The sequence below is a fragment of the Hylaeus anthracinus genome, unplaced genomic scaffold, assembly GCF_026225885.1.
Source record: "Hylaeus anthracinus isolate JK02 unplaced genomic scaffold, UHH_iyHylAnth1.0_haploid 11982, whole genome shotgun sequence".
NCBI lineage: Eukaryota > Metazoa > Arthropoda > Insecta > Hymenoptera > Colletidae > Hylaeus > Hylaeus anthracinus.
In genome coordinates, this window is record NW_026534330.1 from 1,007,889 (window position 1) to 1,022,698 (window position 14,810).

Here is a 14,810-nt window from a genome sequence, read left to right on the forward strand (position 1 = left end):
GCTGCGCGAAAACCGGAGAATGGTCTTTGGTCATCGGTTCTAGTTGCGCTCCGATCGATTCCGTATATCGAAGGAAATTGTATCGATGAAAAACCCAAAAATAATTTTATTTTCGATCAACAACTCTGCGATATTCCGTTGCCCGATTTGCTTAGATCTTTGCGAAGGGTAATAGTAAAAGTACTAGTGCACCACTGATAACGAAACGTGGCGAATCACGTCGCTGTCTTTTACGGTAGAATGAAACGTAAAATTCACCACCGATCGAGATAATTCGACAAATAATTCAGATACGTAATCGATGATTGATTAGTGTTTTCGTAAAACGCAAAAAAGCCGTGAACATAAATCCCAGCGCGCGATACGAGGCCACGTAATGCTCGATCTGATTAATCCGATTGGTAACCGATAATTTCGATCGCGAGCGATAAAGAGAAGTTGCCGATAAAGCTTGCTTGCGTAAACTCGTTCAACGATTTTTGCCCCTAAGACACCATCACGTGGTTGCGTATGAACGATTAAAATCTCGTCGTTTAATATTCGATGTCCGTGGTAAAGCTAATTACCATTGAGAGTTATCTTGGCGATGAATCATCCTATAAAATATATGAGAATTAATTTAATTGTTGGTGATGATATTTCAACCCTGTTGAAGACGATCAGTGGCTCAAAGAGATTATGCAAGCTTGTACGAAAAAACAAGACAAGTATGGGTGACCAAACGATATGGCGGGGATAATGAGTCTCGAGTAACCTTGAGTCTAGTTGGTTTTTAATCGACTATAGACAGCTATTGGACAATTGTCCAGTGATTCCTTTAGATCCAGTGATACAAAGTGACAATCTTATCGATTCTAAGAAACTCCTGGGAAAAGTACAGTTTCTTTCTGTAAACAAAACACTTTTACAAGTTGCATGTTTACGTCCACGAGAACAGTCGCAGTAACAAACCGGCTGCGAAATGAACAATTTTTGAACAGAAGTCGAAAAGCGCTCCCCTCGAGACTCGATAGGACGCCCTCAGGAAATCTAAACCGGTAACAAGATGGCTGCTCGGAAACGGAAACCGGAAGCTTGTCACTCAAGCTACACTGGCTTCCGGCGTGTTCTGAAAAAGGGAAGCGTTATAGAACGGTCCAGGAGAGAAATAAAAAGGGACGAGAGACGGTGAAAGGGGACGTAGCGTCTCGAGTATATATATTGTTTAATCGCATTAGACGCGAGTGTGGATACAAAGAGATTCTGCAATCCGGAGCTAGTGTATTCGTCAAGGATCGTTAAATAAAACAAGTAAACTTTTTAGCGCGTCGAAGAACCAAAGGAAATCTTGAAATAAAATTTAATCGGGAGTATTCGACTGGAGAAAGAAAAATAAGATCTTTTACTTGCTTAAGGTTTGATTTTATTAAATATGAATCTGATATATTAGACTACTATGTATTATATACAATGTACATATATACAACCGATCGATGAAATTACATACTACCTATTTAAAGGCGGTAAACTGGGATTTTTTTCTCGACTATTCGAGTACGTCACACCCTCGATTCGCCTTCTATACAATTACAATATAATACCTGCTCTTTCCCCCCCCCCCCCCCCATTTGTCAGACAAGTGCACTAAAACAAGAACAATCGTTCGTTTCACAGAATTTCGGAATGCAACTGCGCGTGGCGCGAGAAAGCATACTGGAATTATTTTTCATTTAGTTTGAAGAGAAATTGTTTCCCAACGTATTATCTCGTTATCGCGATTAAATTGATAGAAAGCGAGGTGTTCGAGTTACATAAGCGACGAACAATCTCTACGATTGCTTTTGTTTTCTTTTCTTTTTTTTTTTATTTCGGGAACACTCAACGGCTGAAACAACCTTATTTGTACAAGTTCATCGTGGACATGTATCATTTTGAAAGTTTCTATAATATTAATATCAAATTTTACAAGTCTTTCTTCGTCCTCTGACCTGTTTCTTCGTTCGTAAGAAAGTTCGCTATACAAACTATGATAACCGAAACACAGATATTTTAATTTCAATTTCTTTCGTTGAACGATCGAAGGAACGAGTTAGGTAATCGAAGAAATCGCTTAAAATTTGTTATCGATATAATTTATCCCGATATATCGAACAACGAATGACTCCTTAACTTCGAATTTGTTTAATATCGTTAAGTACGAACGCGACGTTTCGAAACACACGCTACACCAACTAATTTCCACGCTACACGTGATCTCTTGTACAAAGAAAAAAAGAGAAACGAAAGAACTTCCCGAACAATGAATTCACAACTAACAACTCTACTTATCTACTTATTTGCGCTAGATCACTTTCTCGCCGCGACCTGTTCGGTACGTTCGAACAACGTCCATCGATCGCGAGCTATCTTTGGTTTCATACGATATCGCGTCGCTTCCTCGATTCGAATAGTATAATCAAATCACCGTTAGCTTCTTACGATGATAGTCTCTGTTAGAGAAGAGTTCGCTCGTTCAGTCCACGTCAAACGTTTCGACCGACGCGACAGTGCGTTTGTTCATCAATTGCAACTCGACGGTTGTTGCCTTTCGACTGTCTCTATCGTTATTTAGGACTCTACGTTCACTGTTACCGATAAACAGTATCTACGCTAGTAATACGGTCGACATGTAGAATTCTTACTACAAACAGTAAGGAACATCTCCATTCTGCGCTATGGTTCTTTTTTAAAATTCCGAGACAACCGTTTTCACTGATATCCACAATAGAAAGAAAGATAACGTTATCTTAAGAAAATCGTCGTCTTTAATATCGTGCTTCAATGTCCGTTGTCTTCTTCTGTCTCCGTAATATCAAACTCGTATCTGCACTGGTTGACGTTTACTTGCCATAGTTTGCACTGGTTCTAACGTTGACCTGGATAAAAACCACAATGTTCTCCGACGTATTCACTCACTAACAATAAGTTGTTCACAAATCGTTCTACCGACGCATCTGGATAACATATAGCCACTGAAATGTATCGTCACGAATCCCTCCCAAGAGTTCAGCTACTCTGCATACGTCTAAACGTTCACAAGAGTTTCTTTTACCACCAATAGGGTTTTTGCATGTACGGTGGCATAGGTACCTGTCCGGTGCTGGGATACGTGGACGGTTCCATTAGTTTTGACTGACAAGGTTTTCCATCTTTTATCAGCAACGGAACGGCGACTCTCCTTGGCGAACATCCGCTCCCACTGGCCTCTACCCTCTCGGTAGCCGCCCTCTTCGTTTTGTACCTGTGGTTCTGGAACCAGATCTTCACTTGCGTGGGCGTCAGCCGGATTATCGAGGCCAGATGCTCCCTCTCCGGAGCGCTCAGGTATCTCTGCTGACGGAAACGTCTCTCCAATTCGAAAGTCTGCGCCTTGGAGAACAAAACTCGCCGTTTCCTCTTCTTGTGCTCCGTCTCGTGGGGTTGAGCGTCGCTCGTCTGTTGCTCGTCCTCGAAATCCGCCGATTCTTCTTCCTTGCATTCGTGGCTGTTCTCCTGCTTCGGGGCAAAGGACAAGTCCGAGATCGCTGGGCTGGTCGAGTCTGGCTGCTGTAGCACTGGAACGGTAAGAACGCCTCGGTTATTCCAAGGTTCGTAGAAACACGTATATCTAATTTGCTAAGTTGTCGACAAATATCATCATCGAATGGTCTCAAAGGAAACGTATTCGTACGATGAACGACCATTCGCCGACGAGACTTGAGAAATCGATACAGGCTTGCATCTGCCTGCAATCAGCGTTAACAGTCGAAGGGTACTAGACAATGCAGCTGCAAGTTCGGCCCCATTAATTTTCGTAATGACTCCACTTTCTAAACGGTGCTCATCGATTTTAGAACAGTTTACGACGCGATACGTCCAATTCTCTTCAACGTGTACGCGGTTTAATCTAACAATATTTTGATTAGCCTTGCGTTAAAGTGGCAAATACCACGACGACCGAGAGACACGTTAATTTAATGTACAACGACGAGTCCCTGCTTTAGCGAGCACACAATACGTTTTTGTGAGCGATCCCTAACTTGGTTTGGGGAGGGTGTGAAGCAATATAAAGCCTGTTTGATACCGACGCGGCCTCGTCCACCCCATGGGATCGACTGTATCATTTTCATGGGAGATTAGACTCTACTCGCAGTCGTGATTTCAATTAGACACCCGCCACCGTTACTTTCGCGTGTTTAAAGGAAACGATTCGACGATTAATTGTGCCCTTGTTGCCGAAAAGTTACTTGGTACTTAAATTTAGAGAATATAAACATCGTATTATCCTTACCTAAATTATTTTTATCGTAAATAATTCTAAACGTTGTCGTTGAGATGAAAAAGTGAGATACTCGTCGATAAATCGGAACGAATTCCCTTCCTAACTGTACGATCGAGCAACCGCGACACAATCCACGACAACCTTTTCACGCGTAAATAGGCTTCAGATCGTCCTGGACCCCGATTTCTCGGTTTCACGGTACACGACGAGTCGAGAAAGCGAACAGAGGAGAGATAAGGAAGAGATAGAAAAGAGCCGATTGGCTACCGGTAGATTTTTTGGGCGTGACGATTCCGATTCATCGAGGGCCTACAGGGCTACACGCATCTGTCCTCCGTAGGACATCTGTCCCCCTGTACGGGCCAATCGGTGAACAGCAGCCACAAGGACCTTTTATAGGACCATTAGATCCTGCTTAGCCGACGCGGACCAATTGTAGGGTGTTAAATAAATAAGGGTTACGAGCTGTTCCCCTCCTTTATCAACGTATATTTGCACGAGTTTTGTGGATTGCGTGATTGTATCGAGTTAAGAGGAATCTTTTTCGTTTAGGAAGATCGTGTCTTACGATTAAACTAACAGAGGAATATAGTTGGATTAGGCATGGTTTCATTCAGAAATAATCTTCGTTATTGTCTAATAAAAATATACGCTATCTAAGATTCTTCTTTCGTATATGTACATCACGGAGACTCGACAGTGTAAAGTATCGATTACATTGATAACATGATCTCTGTACGATTGTGAGTAACTGTGAGTCTTTGCAATTGACTAGACGCCACATGTCTTCGGATACCTTAAAGTACGCACAAGTATCAAAGTTACTGCTATCGTCGTACCTAATTTGTCGGGACAATGTAGCTGTCAGAAAATACTCTAATCGAAGCTCTCCGTTGACGAAATGAAAACGATATCATTGCTCACCATTAAGTTCTTCCAAAGGCTGTGGTAAGGTGGCTGGTAACGTTGGACCAGCAGGCCATCCCAGCAGCCCAGGTGGCGCCGGTGGTAGGGTACCTCTGTTGAGGTTCGCGTACAACGCGGGTTGCAACATGGCCGTCGTATGCTCGAAAAATTGTTGATAGGCCGACGGAACATCGTTTGCGCTCGGTAGAACCGTGGTGCTTCCTGTAACGAACATTTCGAGAAGATAGTCAAAAGTCTAGATCTTGACCTAATCGTTGGTTCGTTTATTAGACTATCACATATTCGTTTGCACCTACCTTGGACCTCCGTTTCCTCCTGAGACGGCTTCGAGTCGAGCTGCAGGATGTCATGGATGTGGAAACTCGTTCTGGGCATCTTTATGCTCTCCAATATTCTGCAACAAGATGTGCAGAGTGTAGCGAAAGAATTCTATGAAGGTCCCACGATTAGCAAAATTAAACAACTGAACATTGTACGTGAATGCAGGCCAATTCAAGATAATTTAACGCGTTCGATCAAAGAACGTAAACAATGGACTGGATCGTCACAGAGGGTCTCATTCGAACGAAAGGATTCCGCGAGTCGAGAAGTCGTGAGCACAAAGGTCGGTTTCGAACGAATCAATCCAATTTTCCAAACTTGGAAGTCGCCCGCGCCGTGACGAGCGTCAAGAAGCCAGCCGGCCCTTTAAGCCGGCAGATTAGACGCGTCTTTTCCGCCAAAGGACAGACCTCTCGCGGGATACCTGCAGTTTTCCTGCAAACAACCTGTCGAGGCACAGAAGCGAGTTTCTGGCCTTCCACTTTAAGCCAAGCGACCTATTATCGCGGCACGTTCGACCACGTTCCTCAATGAAAGCCCTTCTTCGGATCGACGCTGGGCGACCACGAATCTCGATCCCTTCGAGGACAGATTAGTTTATTAGAAATACACGGATCCGTATTATGCCATTAGTAAATTGAATTACAGTGGAACGTTGATTATTAAAAGGTCGATCAATCTTGGTTAAGCTTCTACGAGTTTTATCTTTCGACTTAAAGAGAGCCTATGAGAAAAGCGAGGAACATGTCTGAAAGAATCATTTCACGTCGAAGATCGTTTTCCGTCTAATAATTAAAGTTTCTTGGCCCTCGTTAACGCGAACTTACGAACTTACGAAACTGCGCAAAGTATTTTAATGAAAGAAGTTGTTGAAAATTCTCCTATTCAGCGGGTTTTAGCTAACGTGATGCAAGCCTGTCCCTGCCATCAATTACATCGTAAATTGCGGCGTTGAAATCACTGGCGATTTCAACGTATAATTCAACTATTGTATCAACTTTGAATTCGTTTGATTTGCGTTGTTTTTGTTTTTACGAATTACAGACAAACCGTTGCAAACTTTGATCGACGAAACGGCACGCGTTCGCGATATTTGCCAAGGGTACCGATAATCGAACAGAAACGCGTCTCGATAAGCCGCGATACATATTGTCGAAGCCACGTGGAAGAATTCGAGGGCCATCAAGATCTCGAGGCGATTACGAGACGACTCGAGTTATCGATGGAATTATCGAGAGACCCCCAACAACTTTTCGTTTCATTTTCATCCCATCTCGAGTTTTGTATTGCATATCATTCTTTAGTTTCCTCGAAAACAAGGATATAGGATGCAATAGATACTGTATACTGTAATCGCGAGCTACCAGGGTCAACGAAAAATGAAAGAAAAATTGATCGAGTTGGATGTTTGATTTGAAACAAATTGCTACCAAATTTCTACCGTAATCTACGAGAGAATACCAACCGGAATGCATGCGGAAATATGCTCCGTGAAAGGATAGCTAGTTTCTAGAATGGGTGACGGAGGATAAGAAAGCTTCGTTACACGTGATAGTCGGTTTTGATGGTTCGTTTACCTATTATTGAAAGCAAGGTGGCTGTACCAGACGTGATTCAAGAGACTGGTCGGATAGGATAGCAGCGACCACGGCAGAATCGTATTCTTGTCCGCCATTTTGAAAGGGGTATCAGAGAGGTGTTTAGCGGCGTCGGTACATGTTAGGAAACGTCCTCGTTGGTTCGCTCGTTTCGCGCGAACTTGCTCGAAACCGAATATATTTCCTCTTTAATTCTCTCCCTTGAGTTCTCGTTATCTTTTCTTTCTACCCCTCTTTTAGCCTCTGCTCTCTAATCTCTCTCTCGTACCTTCTGTTTACTTTTCACTCGTCCACTTTCCTCCACCTTTCTATTCTGCCTGTCCGTCCTCACTTTTCCAAACACGTCACTCTGGCTACCGAACACCCGATGGTTCAACGATCACTCGTGCACATCTCCTTTTGGTCCACGAACAGTTCCTCCGGGTTCATCGTCCAGGCACACGCGAAAAAATCGCGAAACGAACAAAGACACCACGCTCGATCGCAGTCGACGTCTGAAGGATGAACATCGGACGCGACTGACCGAACCGACGCGACGCCGACGCGACCTCCGAACCCACAGACGCGGACGAGTCCTTTTCGCAACGACTAAAGGGCTCTCCTTGTAGTTTTTGAGTGTCCTCGACGAGCACTTGACGGCTAGTGTTCCCTACCTCCGCGCCGTTTCGGCCGTCAAGCACCCTCGAATCCGAGGGCGGATCTTCGCAGGGGCGGAGATTCGGAGCTCACCCCTCGCGGTCGAGCCGCGCGACAGTCCACCCCTCTCGGTGCACCCTGGCACTCCTCGACGAGCTCCCGACCAAAATTTCCACGGATCACTTGCCAGCCACGGCTGCGACGGCAGTCGACGATCCTTTGGACGCCACGGTCGGGAATCAATTTCGATCCTAATTGCCCGCAACTTGCATTACGTCAGACTAAGACGACCGCGATACTGATTGCCAGCTCGACCGCTATAATGCTTTGGTAAATTGTAATCGTGGAATATTGTTTCATCTACTGTTTCCATTTATTCTTTTCGAGCTTCTTTCGTCATTTACATCCCTTCGACGTTAATTGCAATTTCATTAGCCTAATAGGATACGAATGTTGTACGATATTATCGTTGAATATTCGACAAAATACTCCAGTATGAAATACTCTTCCGTGATGCGAATCGCGTAAGATTTGATACGCAAATGAGAAACAGCATTACGACGACAGTCTACTTGGATTCATGAGTGCAGCGTAGCAGAAGACTGAATAGGAATTTATTGAAATGCCAAACGCTCGAAGAAGTTTGCGAATCGTAGGGGAGTCGTCGCCCGCTCGAAACGAGGGTCGACTGGCGAACATTCCGGGGGTAAGTTACCACGGGGTGGAGCTTCCGTTCGACCAATAGGAGCGTAGGACGTAGAGAATCCCACAGGAGAAGTGTTTCGGGGGTTGATTTCAACCCTCGCGGCGGACCGACCAATCCGGTCGCTTCATCGATCAGAGCTTTTTACACCGAGAGCATACTTTACGTCGAGTGTTAATGCGAAAGAGCATTAGCGGTGCTTTTACTGTGTCACTTCGATTTTTTCTCTTACCCTTTCCTTTCAATTTTAGGCCACTCATTTCCTCTCCCTCTCCCTCTCCCTCTCCCTTACCATCTCCCTTTGCTTCGAAACCGAGATCTATCGATACCCGCAACTAGGTTAAAAGCGTTCTCGGACGTCCGCGTCGTCACGATCGTTGCACCATTTCCGCTCCTAGCCATAACTTCGAGACCATATATTATGATCTGGGTATTTGGGGTGTCCTGGGAATACCGATCGTGTTTTCCATGGATCTTTTGTTTTTCGAAACTTACACATTCTGCCAGGTCATTCTGAAACGAAATAGGTGATATACATATACGACGAGTATATTTCTATCCTTTATCTCCAACATTTTGCCAGGTCATTCTGAATACGTAAATTTTAGTCGCACTTTGAGTTGGCCGCTACTTGGAAACGTGTGACCATTCCTTTTATTTTCAACGCTTTGAATTCTCTCTTCCCAAAGACTCTTCCATTGAACCATCGAAACGTTCATCTTGAATACGAGACCACAGTAACGAAGGTGCAATAAATAGATAGCACTCGAACGGACAACAAATCGTTTCCATTTGATTTAGGTGAGATTCGATACAATGGACCCACAGTTTGTATCAAATCGCGAGTAAAGCATCCCGCATGGGTACGAATAGCCGAAAACGCACACGTGAAACGGCCACACAGACAGTCCGAAGAGCATGGTTCAGAAGAGGAACAGGTAACGGACAGGGGCGACGATGGAGCGAGTTTCCGGTTTATTCAGACTATCCTTTGTACGATCCCTGCTCGACGAAAAAGTCAAAAAGTGCGGAAGAGGGCGGACCTGACCTTCCCGACTTTTTTCTCATGAGGCTTCCACTGTTGGATTTATCAGCCGCGGGACGATTTCACCGTGGAATCGAAGAGATTTTGGAAAAACTTTGAGCTAAGTAGATGTAACGCAGCCCATAGATTCCCAAAGCAAAGGGAAGGCTCTGAAACGCATGTGCAAGGATAGACTTTGAAAAGAAAATGAATTTTCGAGGAGAAGAGCGTCCAGGGAGGCAGCACTCGATCGTCGAGAGCCGTAATACTTCGTGGCACGATCCCCTCGACATTTTCAGTCGAGGAAAGCACCACGATTGCACTGCGAGGCAACGGTCCGCCTGCGTCGGTAAAACAATGAGACGCAGACAAATTGGGTTGCGTGCTCGAAACAAGTTGGCACAGCTATCGCCAAACAGTCGTGGGATCCTGGCAAATGTTGCTCGATTGCCCCGGGAGCTCCAACTTCTCTACGTGCTTTTTTTCCTTTTTCGCTTGGAGTTTTCAGAACGAGCGAAGAGTGAAACGACTCGACGCGACGGACGAAAAATGACAAGGTGTGTCTCGTTGAATTCGATTCTAACCGAGTTAGAATGGTTGAGCGTTGGTTCTTCCGTTATAGCAAACGTTGCGTTTCCTCTTAAAGAAATTCTACTCGATAATGTTTGCACCAGCAAGTGACACAACAATTCAAAAGAATGCGTCTGGAATTCAAGTGACGAAGGCAAAATTGAGTCACCATCAAATCCTCCTTAAAATTCTTTTCTTGCAATTTTTCTTTCGTTGAAGTCACCTACGATAAATGGAACAGCCAACATTCGTTCCACGAACTGCCAACACCAATCGTAAAACGCTGTTTTGCGACAGCCTTAATTTATTGCATATTGTGGAGGTGCTTTAGGGCTTTATTGCTACCAGTGTTGGGTCTAATTGCTTCGCCAGGTGGCCAGGTGAAGCACTTTTCCTTTTTTCTCTCTCTCCCCCTCTCTCTCGTCCTCTTTCTATTTATCCTCCGTTATTCATCTCAAAGATCTCAAAAATAATCTCGAAGTAGATAAAGTAGATAAGTCGACGTTGGCAAACTAAATCTGATGTTGCCAATTGAAAACGAACGGATTAGCTAGCGAAAGAGGTGTTCGTACCTTCAGATTAACTCGAGGTCCAGCTCGGTTTTTATCGAACGTCATAACGACGGTCTTGAGAGACTGCGGTCGAGTTAATCGTTCAACTTCGATTACACGAGATTATCAGAATTTCGCGCTCGAGTCTAATCCGCATTAATCTAATAAGCACCGAGTATCGCGAAAGAGAAATAAATCATAAATTATGCGTTGCAATCGAATACTTAATTTTACGTAAATCGTTTCGGTGCTCAAAAATTGTTACAGTCCCTGGTGTAACAAGCACTCGATTGGCCACTCGAGGGTGACCAGTATCGATAGTCGCAGTCTAGTGGCACTCGAGCTTATTGAACATTCAGATTCGCAAATACATAAACGTGCACAGATGCACCCATCCCATTCACGAGGAAGGTCTCGAAGATCTAAGGGTCAGGACACTGTTCGAGGAGAAAATTTTCGAGTAAATCTTGCGCCGGCACGTACCGACAATAAATACGGACTCTCGGAGCTTCAGGTGTTTGACCGACAGGTACCGATATTGTAATGGTAATAAGGGATAGGCGAAATAACTCGTAAATGGATAAACCTCCATTCACTGCGGCACGTTTCACCCTCAACACCTGAATCTTCCCAAGCGAACCGAACTATCAAGTGGGTGTTCGAGTGTGTGTTGCAAGTGTCTTCGTCTATCTCTTTTCTAAATCAACAGAATATCGAATCAAAATCAAAATCGAAAGATAACGAACGTTTACTCTACTCTGTATTTAGAGTCCTCCTCGAAGCTTACAATTGAAAACGAGCTAGGTGATTGTTCCAGTTTTTAGACTCTCCCCGTGAAGATTAGATTCTCCAGCCTGCTCCTCTCCAGGCTCGTCAAGTTCAGCGTACGGTTCGAGCGATTTCACCATCGGCATCGGTGCTTTCGTTTCAGTTCGAGCTCACAGGTAGAAGGTAAGCGACCGTTCGCCTTTACGATTAATCCGAAATTTATGGTGGAAACCAACAGGTGTTGGCACTTGGGCTCTTTCGGTTCTCGCGTGTGTCCGGCACCGTGTAACAAGGCGTACCACTCTATACCGAAGGATTCGCCTAACCGATATGCGTGACTGCCTCTTAAACGTTTGCTTCCGGTTTCCGGTGCTATCCTCCTAATCAGATATGCTAATCGTTCCAGTATTAAAGCTATCGTATTTTCCTCTCGTTACTGATTTTTACACGAGATGATTCTCTTCGAAGAAAGATGATCCAAGGGACCATACAATAACGCGATAAACACATCGGAAAACGTCGACGATTGAAGCTTTAATGGAACCTGCAATGCATATAGTAAAGGTAATCTCTACTCGATTGCTGTAAAGTTACCATTAGGTTAGCCAACTATTTGCTTATTTCGATTAAGGTCAGATTTCGTTTTCGATAAGAACGAAATGTCGTTTTGATCTTGTCACGTCCAGTTGACGTGCGACCTATATCTTTCCGGATCGTCCTCGTTCGATGCAGATAGATACTACCGCGCGACTGTTTCCATTTTTCTATTTCTTTTCTTTTCGCACTCTCCATCGCGTCTCGTATGATCAATGATTAGATACACGTGACGATACGAAACGAAACAAATATTTATTGTTGGAATACATCCATTTTTTACCAAATCCTTTACTTTACAGGGGAAACCGGTGCTAATATTCGCGAAAGATTTCGTTCTGTTTGATAGGACGTAGAAGAAATGTACGAGCTGCTGGAGTCCAATCGATAAATGGATACGAAACTTCGTTATCGTCAACTGGAACGATTCCAATCGGCACTGAAAAAGTGGCTTAATTTGTTTAACGGAAATTGTGTTTTTTTTTACCATCAAGATAACGCGCGACCACGCACAGCAAACGAATCGATGACATTTCCGTTCCTTTTGGGGTTAAGGTATGCAAATTGATAATCAATTGTTCGTATTTGAATTAAATAACTCGGAAATCTAAATACTCGAGACTGAAAGAAGCTATTCGAGAGAAGGCGACAAAGTTCTCCAACATGAAAATTCGTAGGACGCGAATACTTTCTACGACCTTTAGTATTTCAAACGTAAAGGTACGAAAACGATTGTACAGAATGGAGGTAAAGCGAATGGTGGTCCGGTGGTAGCCTGTGCCTCGAATAACTTCTTAAATGTTTCTTAAACGACGTCGGTGGCTGGTGTTTAACGAGCCGTGCAAAGTTTGGGTCACGTTTGGCCCCGTGGCTTCTACAGGCGGCGAAGAAGGGGCCTTCTCGAGAAAGCTTTTCTGAAAGAGGCTTCCCCGAAGGCCACCCGTCGAGCCACCTACTACGAGACGTACTACGATCATTCATGACTCCGGGATCCGCTGCTCCATTGTGGGCCAGTTCATGAATGAACGTAAAACTCCATTTTTCCGTCGCCATGTTCCCTTACCTACCCCTCGTTTCTTCTACTGTGCTTGTTCATCGGGATCAACTGATTCATGTAGCCATCGAAAATTTCGTATTCGAGGGTTTTTAGACCGACTACTCGTATATATAATACCTGTCGCTTTATCGCGAGGAGTTTCACACGTAAAAAGAACGCTTCGGAGGTCGCAATCCATCCTCTCGAGCAGTTAAATTTTCTAAGAATACTCTTACCTGTAATCGTCCTCTACGTAGTCTGGTGGAAAGACATGCCAGGATGCGTCGTAACACTCGTCGTATCCGTTTGCCATTGTCCAGGTTCTTCCTTCCAGGGCGCTTCTTTTCTTTTAAAATTCGTCGCTTCGCGGCAAAGTTCGCGAGTTTGCTACCTGTGATCTAAACTCTCGATCAAATGCGAAAACGACTGATCTTTGGCGACGAGTTCATTCGAAATGATTTTTCCTCGTGGACGACACAAATTCAATCTTTTTCTTTTCGTTAAATATCGGATTTCTCGATTTCTTTTCTATTTTCTTCACGATTTTCTCGCCGACATACGAAATTATTCGGAAACGAAACAAAGGTTTCTCGCATATCTCATCTGAGGATATCGAGAAAACGCAGCTTTTTCGGAGTTGCACGACACAGAATGACACGATCCAGGTCGATAGAGAACGCAGAATTTTCGATTCGTCCAATCCGTAATAGCTGCTCTCACTTACTGAGAACTATACGAGGATATATCGATCACCTATATATTGTATCAAAAATATGGCTACCAGATAGGAGCTCCGGCAACGTTATCTGTTTGATAACACCCTATATAGATTAGTTTGACTACTGTCACGTCAGACGGTCCCAAATGATATCGGATTTTCCAAAGGTTCGATATACCGTCGCAAGAGCGATTTTATAACAAAGCAACCAGTCATTTTCGTTTAATTTTGATCATTTAATTTATCGAGATAACGCTAAAAATACTCGCAGTTACAATGTGGATACGATTTCGTTAACAGTATTTATAAAAATACGAAATAAAAGAAGAATCTCAATTAATTGCAGAACACAAAATTTCGATAGTTTTTGCAATTGCAAACAATGGGGAAACGGGGAATAAATTAAAAAGGATAAATACAAGAACAAAGACAGAAATGATAGATCGCCGTATCTTTCACGGTATCTCGGACCAATAACGATGATCCATGTTTCTATGCTAGCTCGATACTGCGAAATTCTGATAGATACGCACGTGTATGTACAATATTTAACGTTACCGTTATTTCATAATTTTCAAAGAGAATACATTCTCTTTAATTACCACTTGCTTTAGTATTGCTTGCTTTACCACTTTATTTCTATGAATAATTGTACACAATAAAAAACTACTCGAACGTGCTTGTCATTCGTTGAACTTCCATCGTCAACTTACCTGTAATGTCAAGGATGCGAAAGAGTTCACATTAGATAACCAACTAATTGTTGCTACTCGACGATCGGTTGTACCTTACAATTTGTTAATGACAAGAGACCCTCGAGGTGAAGTATCCAGGCTTAGCCGACAAGTGCTACCGAACAGAGTCTGCTACGAGTGCACTGATAAAGCGAAACATTTCCTTCCGTATCAATATTTATATATGCAACCATCCTCGATAAGCGGCCATTGATTTTGCAGTCTAACCGCGTATGTATGTTTATTCGTAAACATAAAATTTTAAAGTCCGTAGTATCATCTCGAACAAGTAGACTGACCAAGATTTAAAGGGTGCATCGTCCTTAGGACGATGAGAGTGAAAGTGTTTGC

At 43.6% G+C, this 14,810-nt stretch overlaps 1 protein-coding gene across 2 annotated transcripts; it reads right to left on the bottom strand.

Annotated features, from left to right (window-relative positions):
• Window positions 1-1,597: 1,597 nt before the first annotated feature.
• LOC128886013 (homeobox protein Nkx-2.2a-like) lies at window positions 1,598-13,906 on the bottom strand. 2 transcript variants are annotated; one of them, XM_054140514.1, is made up of 4 exons: window positions 13,244-13,906; window positions 5,503-5,600; window positions 5,204-5,407; window positions 1,598-3,572 (listed from the first exon to the last, which is right to left on the bottom strand). In XM_054140514.1, exons 1-4 carry the CDS (start codon window positions 13,318-13,320, stop codon window positions 3,067-3,069), a joined length of 885 nt encoding a protein of 294 aa, XP_053996489.1. In that variant the 5' UTR covers window positions 13,321-13,906; the 3' UTR covers window positions 1,598-3,066. The 2 variants fall into 2 exon arrangements, with proteins under 2 accessions (XP_053996489.1, XP_053996488.1); XM_054140513.1 differs by lacking the exon at window positions 13,244-13,906 and adding an exon at window positions 7,105-7,791.
• Window positions 13,907-14,810: the final 904 nt, after the last annotated feature.